This window comes from Musa acuminata, chromosome BXJ3-2 (genome assembly GCF_036884655.1).
Source record: "Musa acuminata AAA Group cultivar baxijiao chromosome BXJ3-2, Cavendish_Baxijiao_AAA, whole genome shotgun sequence".
Lineage (NCBI taxonomy): Eukaryota > Viridiplantae > Streptophyta > Magnoliopsida > Zingiberales > Musaceae > Musa > Musa acuminata.
In genome coordinates this window covers 34,382,997-34,398,776 of record NC_088350.1, presented here as the reverse complement: position 1 = coordinate 34,398,776, position 15,780 = coordinate 34,382,997, and the positions used below count along the sequence as shown (strand labels likewise).

General features: G+C 39.0%; 2 protein-coding genes across 4 annotated transcripts; one reads left to right on the top strand and one right to left on the bottom strand.

The window, feature by feature from the left end:
* The first annotated feature begins 5,170 nt into the window (after window positions 1-5,170).
* Window positions 5,171-11,536, top strand: LOC103976536 (uncharacterized). 3 transcript variants are annotated; one of them, XM_018822643.2, is made up of 8 exons: window positions 5,171-5,375; window positions 6,870-8,078; window positions 8,355-8,445; window positions 8,916-9,073; window positions 9,162-9,213; window positions 9,394-9,473; window positions 9,565-9,658; window positions 10,503-11,536. In XM_018822643.2, exons 2-8 carry the CDS (start codon window positions 7,011-7,013, stop codon window positions 11,057-11,059), a joined length of 2,100 nt encoding a protein of 699 aa, XP_018678188.2. In that variant the 5' UTR covers window positions 5,171-5,375; window positions 6,870-7,010; the 3' UTR covers window positions 11,060-11,536. The 3 variants fall into 3 exon arrangements, with proteins under 3 accessions (XP_018678188.2, XP_009390051.2, XP_064994220.1); XM_009391776.3 differs by lacking the exon at window positions 5,171-5,375 and adding an exon at window positions 5,398-6,237; XM_065138148.1 differs by lacking the exon at window positions 5,171-5,375 and adding an exon at window positions 6,298-6,417.
* Window positions 11,537-13,434: 1,898 nt separating this feature from the next.
* Window positions 13,435-14,646, bottom strand: LOC103976535 (protein MKS1-like). Its single transcript, XM_009391775.3, has one exon. It carries the CDS (start codon window positions 14,503-14,505, stop codon window positions 13,834-13,836), a length of 672 nt encoding a protein of 223 aa, XP_009390050.1. The 5' UTR covers window positions 14,506-14,646; the 3' UTR covers window positions 13,435-13,833.
* Window positions 14,647-15,780: the final 1,134 nt, after the last annotated feature.

The window sequence follows — 15,780 nt, the reverse complement described above, 5'->3', positions numbered from 1 at the left end:
TGTTCATGTAGTAATGGCTGTAATATCTTTTCATAATGTTATGTATAATTTCTGCTCTGTGCAAATTGGAACGATGCACTATTTTGCATATCTTTTTTGTTCTTTTCAATCTCCTCCATTGTCTACTCCATGATATTGACACTGGTTACATCAAGATGTTTCATAAATGTTGTTTATTACCTTTAACTATTTCCTGAATTAATTACTCTTTTTCTTGTACAGGTATGTGCTCCTGTCCTGCAAGCCAGTTATGATGCATGAACTTGCTTCGAGTTACTGGTATGTGAACTTGGAAATTATGTTAGAACTAGAATGAATTGTTTTATGCTTGTTACCTGTTATTACCAAGTAGAGAAAACTCATTCAGTTATATCAGTGAGTTTTGAGGTTAATGAACTATAGATGTGATTCATGATAAACTCTTCTAGTGTTCCATAGAAACATGGCCTTTCTGTTGCTTTCAAGTGATGTCCACCTCTACAATTGGATAAATTTGATTGAAATGAAAGGACCAACAGAGAGAAATACCATGTCAATCTATTTGAACAAGTTCAGATGATTCCCATGTGTTTGGGGTGAAATCCTCTGCCTTTGTTCTATCCATTTTAGTCAAGTCTATCAATGCACACATATAGTAGGTATCTTCATTCATGAAAAGAAAGCATCCTCAAGAACCTTTGTTTTTGTTTTCCAATTGCTTCAAAAACCCTAGTGTGTACTCTGTGTGTTTTATTATCCATCTATCTTTCTAAATTTTTTTTCTTTCTTATATATATTTCTTGATATTATATACTGAGTATCAGACGATAACCATCTGAATGTCTCCTCATAGATGAATGCTAATTCTTTATTACATGTCACATTTCTGCAATGTGCAAAATCATGTTAAGATAACTATTGAGCTTTGAAGTGTCCCCAAGTGGTATTCAGTCATGAAAGTGGTTTTAGCATGAAATTTAAAAGGAATAGTTCAAACCCCACACCCATATGACTAACTCAAGTAGGATTCTTAGAATTTAAGTTAGATTGGGTGTAAAATGCTACTATTAATACTAAAGTTCTTCAAATGTTACAATCCTTTCCTTTTCCTTTGCTACCAAATGGAAGAGTAGAATTATCTAAGATGATATGAACATTTCCGAGAAAACATATAAATGACATGGTTAGACAACAAGTGTCCATTAGTATTAATGATGTATGGATGAGAATTGAAGGGGCACATAAAAGGACTTTACTTAAAATTTGAATGCTCTTGTTTTGCAGAACCAAGGATGGAAAAAGATGCATGGAGCTTGCCCCAAATGATCAGGATATGTAGCTGCTGCTTGTTTTGGTTGTGGTTGTTGTTCTTGATCACTAGAAGATGAAACCATAGATCCTTTTAGGTAAACTTTAACATCAACTTATTTGGGAGAGATCACATCACATCCCCAAGTCTCCATCCACCCACATGGGACATAACATGTGGACTTCAATTCATGGAATTTCTGATGTCTGGAATCTAGGACAGGAATAGGATATGGGTCACAATCCCTCGTAGACTCGGACAAAATGACCAGCTGTCTGAGATCACCTTCTGGGGGCAGCTTAGCCTCTTTTATTTTCACAAGACTTTTTATCTCCATTTTATTTCTGGGATTCGAGCTCCTTTTATAAATGGTTGCTTGGCAGTAGCCATCCTTTTATAAATGGTCTCTCTGTCCTTTAAATATTGGAGAGCATGACTATGTTTAATGTTATCCATTCTTTCTGATATGCATGGCTAGATAGAAAGTAGTATGGTTTCTGTTTCTCACACAAATTAGGTTGCTCATGAATTTACCACTGACCATGTTGGATTTTTCTCATAAATGAAAAAAGTTACTTATCCTTCAGGCAAAAAATTGATGTATATTGATATCATATATATAATGTCGTTTCATCATAATAATTTAAGCATCCTGATGTTTCCAGTTTGAGGTCATGGAGTGGTTGAAGTTTTACTTGTGTGTTAACTCATAAAGATTATATTTGGATGTTGGCTAATTACATATTAGCCACTATAATTAGATATCTTAGTACTTGGGTCCGTACATTTTAAAAGTTATATTGGTATTTCTATAGTTATGAAAATGAAACATCTTAGTCTATTTATCCTAATGTCATCAGTTTTATTGACGAAAACAAAAGTAAAAAGATAATTTTAACGTTTCAATTGGTGGTAGTGGATGACGGACGATGACGTCGCTAGGGTTGCGGGTGGTTATTATGGATGAGATTTTGAATAAGGAGAATGACGACAGGAGGTGAGGGTCGCTCGACATTTACATCGACAATCCTTTTGTCACTTGATAATTATATCGATGTCGGCGCAATTGTCAAGCAACGAAAGCGTCACTTGACATCTACATTAATGTTGATGTTGATGCAAATGTAGAACAATTCTCACATCTTGTTATCACTCTCCTCATCCACGACAGTCACTCTTAGCGTTGTCATCCATCAGAATAAATTGGAACGTTAAAATTATTGTTTTATCTTTTGTTTTTATGTTTTCGTTGGTAAACCTGATAACGTTAAGGTAAATGGATTTATATATTTTACTTTCATAATTATAGGGATGTCAAAATAATTTTTTAAAATATAAGAATCGAAATACTAAGGATAGCTAATTATTTCTTAATACTAGAATTCTCGAACAATTCAGAACCCATTCTTTCTCTATTCTAAATGGCAGCAACAGCTCTGGAATGAAAATTTCTTCACGAGTTGCAGATATAGAAATCAGTACGTGTGTGATCAACAATCACACAAATAAACCCACTGGTGTGCTTATTAAACATATCAAATGCTCACTTATTGGAATATTCACTACACATGGATGGCTAGAGATATGTCCAAGTATGCTGTGCTGAAACCGAGTGATCAAAGATCTCCCACGCTTGCTGATTACTTGCATTATGGAGGATGGCATCAGTGTCATTGGCTTGTGAGAACAACAGTTCCACATGAGTGCTAAAAGGTAGATATTGTACAGTCTCTAAGATCAGGTGTGCCATCAAAGACCCATCCAATCTGTCAAACTTTAATTGGTGTTCTGTTGCAGACCCCACGCTAAACAAAGATCATGAGTTCTAAATCACAGTGCATTGCAGACAAGGTGGCACTGATGGATGAAAAGTTTCATGAAGGTCATTGTCTTCCAAGTTGTCTTGCATAAAGTGTACAACCTCTTTTTGGACTTATCCAGGAGAGAAGGAAATAATATTATTATCAAAGGGTTATTAATCTTGATCAGGGAATATATTTACTCAGAGGCAAGGACATGGGTGAATAGAATAATAGCCTGTTTTTATCTGTTCTCTGGTGCAGTTGCAAGCAAAGGACTGAAATTTATTATGCATGCTGCCCACCTTTTGGCAATCAATGCAGGGATATGCCTGTCAGAATCTCTCTTGGAGTTTGTGGAGGTTAGAATACATGAAGCTTCTTCTCTTTCAGTTTTATTAGGTCCTTGAGCCATCAGAATACCTCATTCACATGAGAGCCACAAGTTCATGTACTTGGAACTGTAAGCTGAGTTGTTCCTCCAGCCATCCAACTTTAAAGCTTCCACACAACATCATCTCCATCTCCTTGGACTTTTTCTTTCAGAACTGACTTCACATCTACTTCATTTTAGCTACCATTCTCCTGCACTGGTGGTACACAGACCAAACAGCATCTGCTTTCCCAAACTCTTAGTATTATTCCTGGTTGGGAACTTGGGATATATGTTGGTCTCATGAATCCAACATGGGAGATCATATCCAGTTTTCATTTCTGCAGCATTGAGCTCCTTCTTTGTTAGGTCTACTTTGGTATGATTATTTGCTCTTTTATTATTTTATGAGCCTTATCATGTTTGCCACTTAATAACAGCATTTACTTTTATGAAATACATAATTCTTTTCCTCATTTTTCAGTGCACTGAATGAATTAGACAATGAAGACTTGTAGTCCTACCACTGCTTCAGACCAAAAAAAAAAAAATCAGATTATTTGGTCTGCATAAATTTATTGGTTTGTCATATACAACCTGTGAAGTGGGCTGGAATTAGGCTATCATTACATATTATTACATGCAGCAAAATGTACTTTGCTGAGGCATATTAATGAAGAGATGATGCCAGGTGGAAGTGGTCTGTCTGAGTTGGAATCTGATTTGCCTACTCCACCCCCCATCCTCTGAACTCTGGTTGGTGAGAAATATTGTTGGGGTTAAAATATTCCTTCCAAGTTAGACTTGTCTCCCATATCTAAACACAAAGAACTGTAAGAACAGTGTTCATTTTTTTTTTTTTTGTGGTCAATAAAGACAAGTTGTAAAGCAAAATTCCCCACTGTCACCTTTTTGTCAAAAAAGCACAAAACAACAAGATGTCCTCTTTTCCACCACCCACTTACTTTTTGACCTGAAACCCCATAGTATGAGCTCCATTCAATTTAATTATAGGTCATGTCATCATTTGTCAAGGATTTAATAAAGATGATGTAGATGAGTGCACTGTCAAGATTACATGTGTCTCTCTACAATTTCCACCTCTTAGATCTCACCATGTCTCAGACATTCCTCTCTTCATGGTAAAGGACAAAAGATGACTGATCTCTCCTTCCCTTTTGCCTAATTCACATTTAAGTCCCACCTAAACTCTTATCAATCTTTCTTGGGTGCTTAGATGTTAAAAAGAAGTGAAATTGCTTTTGCAATTTTCTATCATAATTATTTATAGTTATCAATGTAAATTGAAATCGATATATCGAACCGAACAATCATTCATTAAGGATGTTTTGTTCTTGAGAATGAGACTAATAATTGTACCGAAAGATTATTGTACCCCTTGTTGAAAGTCCCTCTTTTCTTCAATCAATCAAGAATATTTTTATCCTTATATTGATAGTAATTAAAAGATAAAAAGTCTAAGGTATTATTAATATATGCCTAGTTATAAACATAACTCTTATATCAATATATTTTATATAAATATTTGTCTATAAAAATCTCCCTATTTATCAGTACAAGAAATAGGAGATTCCCAAACCGGTCCATCGGTTCCGGTTCAGTCTGGCGAACCGAAACAAACCGAAATGGACCGAGTGGACCGAGCCCTCCTCTTCACGTACAACCTCGCCTCCCATCGTTCGCGTCTCGATTCCTATATCGTCCATGAGGACGGACCAACCAAACCCTGGAATTCCAATCCGAATCCCTCCTCGGAAGACCACGGACCCATCGAATTCGACGAGAAGAAGACGAGATCGATCGGGTTCTTGCGGACGGACGACGGAGGGGAGCGTTCTTGAACCCCCGGCGCCAGCCGCGGAGGAGAAGCGACGGAGGCCTTCTTTTTTAGTCGGTAAGTACAGGCATCTGAGCCCCGTTGACGCGGAATTCGCGGCCCGGATCGTGTTCATGATAAAGGTTGGTTCTTGATGCGGCCAAGGAGGGGCGGCGTTAAGGTGCGGTTGGAAGCGGTCAAGGACGCGCCATTAATGGCCGAGGCGAGCGTTCGGAAGCTGGGAAGGCGCAACCAAACCCCTCATATGTCGAGGTCGTGCAAAAGCAACGCTACAACTGATCACCAGACCAGCAGCTCGTGGGGGCGAGGGAGAGAGAGAGAGAGAGAGAGAGAGAGAGAGGCGAGGGCAGCTGTTGGTTAGCGATGGGATCACGCCTGCCACGAGCGATCCCTTTCAGTAGCTCTGAGCGGGCTATCGACCAGGCTGTACGTTACGTTTTCCGCAGCTGCGATCCAAAAAGCGCCATTATTACAGCCGAGAAAGGGAATGGAACGCAAAAAGCCGGTCGCTTTATAGAACCCGCGAACTACAGGATAAATACCCCTTCTCTCTCTCTCTCTCTCTCGCTGCGTGTGTGGGAGATTTTGGGAAGGAGAGCTTTAGGGAGGCGTGCCCACCGCCGCTCGTGTCTGCGTCTCGTGCGGGCGCGGGTGCTGCGATTCGGGGTGCGGTTACCTAGGGGCTGTTTCGTTCAGGTTTTAGCTTCTTAAGCTACATCAGAGTGGGATCCGATGCCTGGTTGGCGTCTTCTATATTTAGATTTCAATCCATCACGCGCCGTTCGTTTCTTTGCCATTGCCTCTGTTGAGAAGGAGACATCGGTGGGGAGCTGGGGGTGCTGGTGACGAATCGTGGAGGTGTCCTTTGGTGCGACCGGCCGATGAGCGCCGAATTTCCTGTTGTATCGCAGAATTTGAGGTACTTGTGGTTGGAATATTACGAATCGATCATTGGCTTGGTTTTTGATGAGGGGTTTTGGGTCTTTTTCTTGGGGGGTGATTGCTTTAGCTGATCGTACTGTCTGCAATGGAATAGTGTGCTGAAGGATGGTTCCTCGAGCTTTGGCTGTTGGGGTTTGACGTATGAACTCAATTCACAGTTAGGTTTCTGGAACTTACAAGACAACAGGAGTATTAGGGCTTGTTGTTATCCTGGAATTCTGCTATATCTATGCAGTAGAATATTTTTGGTGTGTTTAGTTAGATGTCATCACTGATATATTGAGAGCTTCAAGAATATGGTGCATTTCTTGTATATATATGGCCATGAATTAGGTATTTTATTAGGAATTTTGCAGGCTCGATCATCATGAACTGGATTTTTTTTTTGTTTCTTTGAAGGTTTTCTTTTTTGGTGTGTGTGCAAAATTGCACACCTAGATAGTAAATTTTATGATTGCCACTGAACTATAATTGTGAGTAATTTTGCATTTCCTTAGTTTTTTTTTTCCTGTTTCCGGGATAAATACTTAGGAACTGAAACAGGCATTTTGTTGGAGAGAAAAAAGGTTCCCCTGTTGCTCTAATTATATCTTCAATAAATGACTGTAGGTACAGCTGCAGCAGAAGAGACTCAAGTGCCTTATGAGATGCAGGGATGCTGATGAATCATGTGCTTCTGGCCCTCGGAGTGGCAGGAAGAGCTTCCTGATCGCTGCCTGATCCCGCATCTTGGCAGAATTCTGATTAAACATGCCGATCTTCAACGAGGGAGAAGATAACTTCTTTGACGCATATGATGAGATCAGGTCTTCCATTGATTCCTCATCATCTGACAATTCCCTTATCACAGATCAAGTTTTGGAACTTCAGAGGACTGAATATGAACTATGGACGAAGGAGCCAATGAGTGTTGATGACAGGCGTAAAAGGTTCTTCAGAGGAATGGGTTTTGATGAACTTGTACAATCTCCTGTAGGCTGCTCTATGGATACTGAAGATTCGACAATTGGTTCATCGGAAGAGCATATGGATGCTAAAAGAATTATGACAACCAGTGGTGTTGTCTCGAACAGTTTGTCATCTCCTGATGTTGGAGAACCTGAAGATTCTTTCTGTTGTATAAAGGATCTAGATAGTGGTAGACAATTTATGGTTCATGAATTTGGGCAAGATGGTTTTCCCAGCATGTTCAAAGAAGTTGGCTCAGGAAAGTTGATGACACTGCAGGAGTTTGAAATTTTTCTTGGCCTCTCACGGTCTGTTCAGAAACTCTCAAGGAAAGATGTCGTCCTCTTTAGGGAAAAGACTATTTGCAGTCATGATACAAAGAAAAACAACTATTTAAACTGGTGGAAAAGTTTCACAAAGAGGAGGCATCGTGTGGGAGCAAGCAACTATAATGTTTCTGTTAAGAAGACCAGACTAACCAGGTCAATGAGAACAAAAGTTCATCGATATAGGAAAAACTGCATGGATTTCACTGCACTATACATGGGTCAAGAGGTTCAGGGACATAAAGGTCTGATTCGGGCCATGAAATTTAGTCCAAGTGGGAGGTATCTTGCAAGCGGTGGTGAAGATTGTGTTGTACGCATTTGGCAGATTATTGAAGCTGAAGATTCATGCAAATGTGTTACTACAGATGGATCATCCAGATTTGTTGGTAAAGTTAAGGGTACTAAGTTGGTTGAGGGGAAAGCTAGCAATGTGGCTCCAGTTTTTATTCCAAAAAGGATTTTTAAGATTGAGGAATCTCCGTTGCTGGAATTGAGGGGTCACACAAGTGATATCTTGGACCTATCTTGGTCTCAATCTAATGTAAGTCCAGAAGAACTTCCTTATTCTGACATAACTTGATGTCTTCTGTTTATGTGCTAATATTTCTAATTCACACTCAATAATAGATCCATTTCATGGCTTTAAATGACCGTTCATTTTTAAGATGATTTCATGGGATTTTTTTTCTGTCCCCTTAGCTTCTGAATCTTTACATGCTTTAGCCTATTTAAAGCTAAGCTACTAAGACTTCTGTTCCATTATTTTTATAAGTACCTTCTCACTTTTGTTTAACTGGAACCTAATCTTTTCTTGCAGTGTCTGCTGACTTCCTCTAAAGATAAAACGGTACGCTTGTGGAAAGTTGGTTCTGATGGATGTCTTAAAATTTTCCAACACAATAATTATGGTAAATATAATAATTTCTTTTTTTTTGTTCCTTTGCATTTAGCTTTATTAAGTCATCTGTTTGAATAGAGGCCATAAAAATATGTGAAAATATTAGGGTTCCTTTGCAATTAGCTTGTTAAGATGTCTCTTTGAATAAATATTATAAGAGGCTGTTGTGTTTGTTTTACATGTAATCCTATTTTGGTTTTATTTATCATGTGTTGAGCACTTTGAGTTGAAACATTTGAAATTATCTAGTGCTGTTAATATTCATAGTTGGATAGCTTGACATTCTATTCATACCTGTTTAGGATTCTACATAGGATCCATATTTTGTGCACTTTGAGTTGACAATTTTGAAAATATCTAGTACTGTGAAAATTCATAGTTGGATTTTTTATGCATACCTGTTTAGGATTCTACATAGGATTCTTATTTATTTTTCCAAGGAAAACTTATTTTCGTTTTGCTTTATTTTCTTTGAATCAGTGACTTGTGTTCAGTTCAACCCTGTTGAAGATAGATTATTTATTAGTGGCTCAATTGATGGCAAAGTTCGTATTTGGGACATTCTAGAGAATCGAGTAATTGATTGGGTTGAAATAGGGGACATGGCAACTGCTGTATGTTATCGGCCAGATGGAAAGGTTTATTTCGGATTTGAGTACTTATGTGTTTCCATATTTTTGCTTCATTAATACCATTATTATGATGTTGTTCCAACTATTGGATCAGGGATTTGTTGTTGGCTCAATCAAAGGAAACTGCCGCTTTTATGACTGCTCAGGTGTATTTCATTTTCTGTTTTTTCCTTGATTTGATTCACTCATTTCAGTGAGAAATATCTTGTTTCTTTATAGCACATTATTTTCTCACATTGATGCAGTTTCCTTGTTCTTATTTCAACTTCATAGCCTATTCTATGGCAGCTGTTTATCATTTTTTTAATTTGTTCTTTTGGATGTAGCTAAAACAATGCAGCTTGATTTGCAATTCAGTCTATGCAGTAAAAAGAAGTCTTCTGGCAAGCCAATTACTAGCCTGCAGGTTAGGCATCTGAATTTGTGGTAATCACTAACCTTGTTGTAAGATTTTCTTGGTAAAGTTTGTTTAACTGTAAGTCTTGTGGTCCTTGCAGTTTTGCCCAGAAGATTATAAAAGAATTATGATCACGTCGGCAGACTCGAGAATTCGCATTTGTAATGGGGGTGACATTATTCTTATACTCAAAGGTGCGGCAAAATTATACCTTCAAACTTCTTGGAAGTCTAGTGTTGGATACACCTAATTTGTCTCAGTATACATTATATGTATGTGCTGGCCCAAAGCTGGCATACATTTAGTATGGTGCATAGTTCTTAAAAACTTCCTTCTAGATACTTGAACTGGAAATTCTTTTGAGGTATGGTTGAAGATACAACAGAAATAGCATGTTTAATTGATATATGTCCGTATTCCAAATTTCCAATGGGAATGTCAGAGATTGCTTCACCTCTTGGAGTCGCAACTTCCGGTTTATTAATATAACTTTTGTATTGTTTACCCTTTTCCACAACCCATGAGGAGAAAATCATTATACTGCCAAAAGCATCCAAATCTCATGCCTTTCGATTTTGATCTTTGGAAGTCCATCACAATCATGGAAATAATTTTTTGATGTGTTTAGGGCAACTGCAGTTAATATTTATAAAAAGAACTATATAGGTGGACCAAGTCACCTTTGAACTTTGAAATTTTAGTTTATGGATTCATTTATATTTCACTTATTGAGTGTAAAATTTCTTTGAGAATAGAATTTCTTTTAAAAAAATATCATAGCATGTGAAATATTTGCATTATTGTGAAGGAGTGTTACACTTAGATTCTGTATGTGTAGAAGTTGACATTTGGTAACTAGGAGTGAGAGAAAATTTTCTTATATAGTAAATATGGTCAACCTTTATTATGTTGATTTTTGGCTACAATGAAATAACGATATTCTCATGTTGGTCTTCATATTGTAGGGAATATCTTTTATATTTTCTTCTTGATCTTGATAAATTTGTATTCATTGTGCTAATTCGGAACACAATGTAGGTCACAGGAAGGCCAAAAATCAGTTGTATGCATCATTCAGTTCAGATGGACGACATGTTGTATCTGTGGGTGAGGATTCCAATGTTTACATCTGGAGTTATGATGTATCAGGCAACCTACCATGCAGAGGTGCCAAGTTGATTCGTTCGTCTGAGTTCTTCTTTTCTAAAGGTGCATCAATTGCGGTACCATGGCCTGGCATGGGCTGCAACTACAGAGAAGCAATTGCCAACAACAGTAATCATATTTCCTCTCAACCACAGAAAATTTCAGAGCAAGTCTGCCGGCTAAAGAATCCGGACTGCTTGTCTCTCGGTGCATGGCCGTTTTCTGATGGTTCATCAAGGGTGTCGGCTACATGGCCTGAGGAGAAGCTTTCTTTGCAAACGAAGCCTCGGTTACTGCCTGAAGACTGTCATCAGCAGTATCACCATCTCCATCATGATTACTGGAGCCTTACATCAATGGCAAGCACATGGAATTCAGTCATAGTGACAGCAGGAGATGATGGGGCTATCAGGTCTTTCCATAATTTTGGATTGCCCATTAGGCTGTGAAGCAAGAGAAGGCATTGTGCAATACTGGATAGAGAGGCATGTCACAATAGTTAATAACCAGCACAACATTGCGATCAGACACCTGAACAATCTGCTTTTGTTAAAGATAGCTTACAATCCCGATTGACATGAGCTCTGGGTACTAAAATACTGCAGTCCGAAATATTCCTCTTAAACAACATGGTCATGATCCATCTGGTTTTTACTCAGGCACATGATACTTGATAAAGCATAAGGGTGCAGATGTTCGGTGTTCTGTTCTGGAAGGATCAGAGCGAACTTTTCTTTTTTCTTTTTTTATATAGGAAAAAAAGGAGGAAGTTTTGGAGGGTGGATTGGCAAAACTGAATGCAGTTTTTGTCGATATTTATCTTTGTTGTATCGATGAAACCAATTCTTCATCATTCAAAATAATAGCTTGTGTTTTTCTTTGTAAGAATAACAGCAGAAATTTACGAGCCGTCCAAAGTTTGCTCTCATCTCAGATTAAGAAATTGGTCTACTTGTTTTGAAGTTTTAATTATTGATATTTTCTTTCATCGGACTATTGATGTTCCTCAAGTGATGGTTAACATTTGCTTGCCCTTCTCAAGGGATGTAAAGTTGGTAAAACTTACTGTTCATGAATTTACGTTTTTCTAACAGCTGCAGATCAAACACCTCAAGAAAAAAGAACCAAGAGAGTATATGCAATCCCACTGTTCATCCATCTACTGAAACAAAATTGTTCCTTGTCTAGATCTCTTTTACATTTCAGCTTGGTCTCACGATTTGTTGGCCAAAGAATGAGCCAGCTTTCTATGCCAATTGCTTAGGGATTAAAAGGAAATCTTGAGCCAGTCTCTTTCCTTAGGGTTTTAAATGGAATAGTTGTTATATTACTGGCTGATGTTGACCTTGATGAGTGTGCTGCCTGCACTCATCAGTTCCAACTTACATCCTGATTAGTTGCTTGGAAGTGGTCTTGACCATCTTCAATCCTGTTCTTATCACATCTTTTCTGAATTTTAGCTTCAAGAATTATGAGTTGTATATAGTTCTTGATGAATATGAAATAATTCATTCATTCATTCATTCATTCATCTTTTAGTGCTTATCAACCTTGCCAAAGCCATCATTGTGAGATGGTTGTCACCTTACTTGGTGGATGGAATCAGCAGCAAGTATGTCATTCTAAACACTAAACTCAATCAATTCTGAACACTAACTCATCAATTCAGGATCTTTCTATTTCTTGCTGTTGAGATGCAGTTGATCATGACATATATCCTGCTTTTAACATAATTGTGCATTATGTAACTGTAGGAACATAATCTACCTTTGTTAAACTTGCAGAATGACAATTTGATCTCTTGGCATCATAATGTATAATAATACTATCTGATGTATCTTTTGCTGCAGTGAACTTCTCTTGCTAGTCAGCATTTCACACCTTACATACATGCAGCTCATTATCCATATATTGTGCAAGTTCTGTGATTTGTATCACTTGATTTGCTACTTAAATGAATCAGGACAAGAATTCTCTTTCTTATTCTGTTTTCTTTTGACTATTACACATGCAGCAAGTACATGAACAAGCATCCAAACTCTGGAATCCTCACAGCATGAGAAGGGTCTTCCAAAGGACCCATATGTGCTTCAGCTAGTTTTCCTGATTTAGTTTGTATCCTGAATAACCATGTCATTTGTAAATCTCCTTTTAACATGTTCTTATCATCTTATCAGTAGTATGGGGGGTGATTGAATTATCTTGTGAAACCATATCCATGTTCATCATTACACCACAATACACAGATAGCATTAGAAGGAAACTCTTAGCCAAAGAAACCTCTTTATTTTCAATCTGGCAAGCCATTCAATAGTTCTATTGGCTCCCTAAAACCCATTTTTGATTTTATAATTCAAATAATTCCCAAATAGTAGACAGATATGTACATACATACTTGGAAACAATAGCTATTGAGATATTGATAGGTTATTAATTTTGTTTGACTTGTATAAATCAATATCCTCTTCCTCTTTAATGGAGGAAAATGCAGTTGGCTAAGGAGTCTATTCATTGTGAACTACTTTGGTGGCACTTCAATGCTCTTCTTGCCTTTGTCAATTAAGTGTCTGTCTATGTGTAAGCTTATCATCTTGAGACAGGTCATATGCAGCCATCTTCACCCAATTTGGACAAGCAAAAGACTAGTAATGTTTCTTATCCTTTTCTTTGAGTTCTTCCAACCTTACCATCTTAGACTTTCACTTCCTCCGAAGACTCTTGATCTTGCAACAAGCATATTCAAGAAAGAGAAAGAAAAATAACCTGTCAAGTATGTAGATGAGAGAGAGAGAGAGAGACAGAGAGAGACCTTGTACCAAACACATTCAAGGAGAAAGAAAAGTAACCCATTTATATATATATTTATAGAGAGAGAGAGAGAGAGAGAGAGAGAGAGAGAGAGGTTTTATCAGTGTCAGAAGGCTATGCATCACAAGAGAAAAGAATGAATAAAATAACACAAGAGATTAATTCTATGGTAGCTGCTTGGACTGCAGAATTCCATGGTCCAAGGAGTGACCACCATCAAGAACTCATCCAATGGTGGTCAGGAGATCAAATCCCTATGATCGAACCCTGTGTGGAGATCAAGATCAAGTGACCAACCTGTGAAAGAGGAGGAGGAGGTAAACAGAGGCCAAAAAGTCAGCTCTGGCACAGAAAAGTCCAATGATGGCCATCCCTTCACCTTCTTCTTCCGTGCCTCCCTTCAGCTTGTCTTCATCTACATATCTGGGAATTGGCTCATCAGATCCCAGAAAGCTCCGGGAGAAGGAAGAGTAGGAGTTGACAGCAAGTTGGTAGCAGGACTGGACGAGTAGTTGCTTCCTCCATCGAAGAAGCTCCGATTGCCGCTGTTGATGGTGGTGGCGAAAGCTGGACTCAGGTCATGCAAGAAGCTGAGCACACTCGGGTCGAACGAGGGAGAGAAGAGGTTGGGAGATATCGGGGGGAGCGACGCCGGAACCGGCGACAGGATCCCCGGGAAGGAAGCAGGCCGGTCAATTTCCCACTGGTCCACGGAAGCCGCTCGTGGCGACGACGTCGCCTTTTCGAACGAGGCGATGCGGGCGGCGGGAGAGAGCGCGCCGCCGGGCGGCGACGGCGGTGGCGGGAACTGGGAGCCGGAGTTGGAGCCGGTGAGTCGTTGGACCAGCGTCATGAACTCGCTGGGATCGGTGTGGATGATCTTGGGCGAGACGGCGTAGATGATGACCGGGTCCCGGTGCTGCTGCGGGGGTGGCCGAGGCGGCAGATCCGCCGGGGGTTGGGAGTGGTGGGACGGGGCCACGGGGGGCTTCTTGATCTTGTAGGAGTCCTTGCTGACCCTGAGAGGAGCAGGTCGCGGGCCCTGCAGCTCACGCCGCGGCGACGGCCGGGACTCCGAGGGATCCATGTATAGGACTGGTCTTGCTGGGGACGAGGAGGAGTTGAAGCTTAAGGTGGAAGGGTAAGAAGTTTCGTTGGGGGCGGGGGCGAGGCCGAGGCCATGTTCTTTAGGTAGAGAGAGAAGGAGAGAGGAAAGAGGCACTGTGGAAAAGTAAGAGTCAAAACTTATTTTTGCGGCCGAGTCAATTGACAGACCGCTTATTATTTTAGTCAAACTTGCTCTTTATATATATATATATATATAGAGAGAGAGAGAGAGAGAGAGAGGGAGGAAATATTATAATGAATTCAGGGTGTCCTACATAGCATATATATGATATTTTTTAAAAATTAAAATTTTATTTTTTTACATAGCATATTTTTTATTTTATTCTTACAAAGCATCTATTATTTTTTAATGACAAGATTACCCTAGCTTCCGTTCTATATAGTGGGCTACCTCTATCATCATGAGGATTTGCTACCATATATTTTCTATTGTAGTTGTCTTACCACGTTATATAGTGGGTCACCTTTGTCACTAGGAGGCTTTGCCACAACTCATTTATTATTGTCCTTATTATCTTTGCAACGAGGGCTCGCTTGATCTCTCTCTTCATTGTAGCTTTAGTCACTATTTCGAAAATAAAGGCCGAGGAAGAGAGGGACGGGGTGGTCATTGTTGATGTGGGAGGAGATAAGACAGGAGCATTTGAAGGAAGCAGGCGGGTGAAAAGTAATTGGGAAGTCGAGGGTGAGGTTATGACATCATGGACAGTAACAAAAAAAGATAGGAGCTATGTCTCATCCTCTTTTGCGCCACTTGTGGCCACTTGGCGAAGGCTTCACCAGATTAAGATTAACCCCAATGCGAAGGGGCTTCATAGACGAAAGTGGTAACCATGCAAAGAGACAGAAATGACAACACGATGAGCCCTTGTTGCGAAGATGACAAAGATAATAACAAGAACCCCGGGTGATGAAGGTGGCTTGTGATACAGCCTAATAAGATAGAGGTGAGAGATAGAGGTGGCTACGGTGAGGTCACAATCGATAGGACGAAGGTAAGTATAATCTCACTCTTTAGAAAATAAGAGGTGATACGTTAGAATAAAGAAAAAAGATGTGCTATAATAAAAATAAAATAAAAACTTTTTCTTAGAATTTATGTCTCTCTCTCTCTCTATATATATATAAAAACCTAAATGAGGAACAAATATTACCTAAATATTTTAATTAAACACCAAACATATAACAAATACGTCATGTTATTATCATTGATAAAGATGTTGATTGGGTAATT

Bases quoted from the DNA above. Each gene is read 5' to 3' on its own strand.
- LOC103976536 (XM_018822643.2), top strand. From the start codon at position 7,011: ATGCCGATCTTCAACGAGGGAGAAGATAACTTCTTTGACGCATATGAT. The intron at 9,214-9,393 runs GTGTATTTCATT...TTTTGGATGTAG, and splicing joins CCGCTTTTATGACTGCTCAG to CTAAAACAATGCAGCTTGAT. The intron at 9,474-9,564 runs GTTAGGCATCTG...TGGTCCTTGCAG, and splicing joins AGCCAATTACTAGCCTGCAG to TTTTGCCCAGAAGATTATAA.
- LOC103976535 (XM_009391775.3), bottom strand. From the start codon at position 14,505: ATGGATCCCTCGGAGTCCCGGCCGTCGCCGCGGCGTGAGCTGCAGGGC.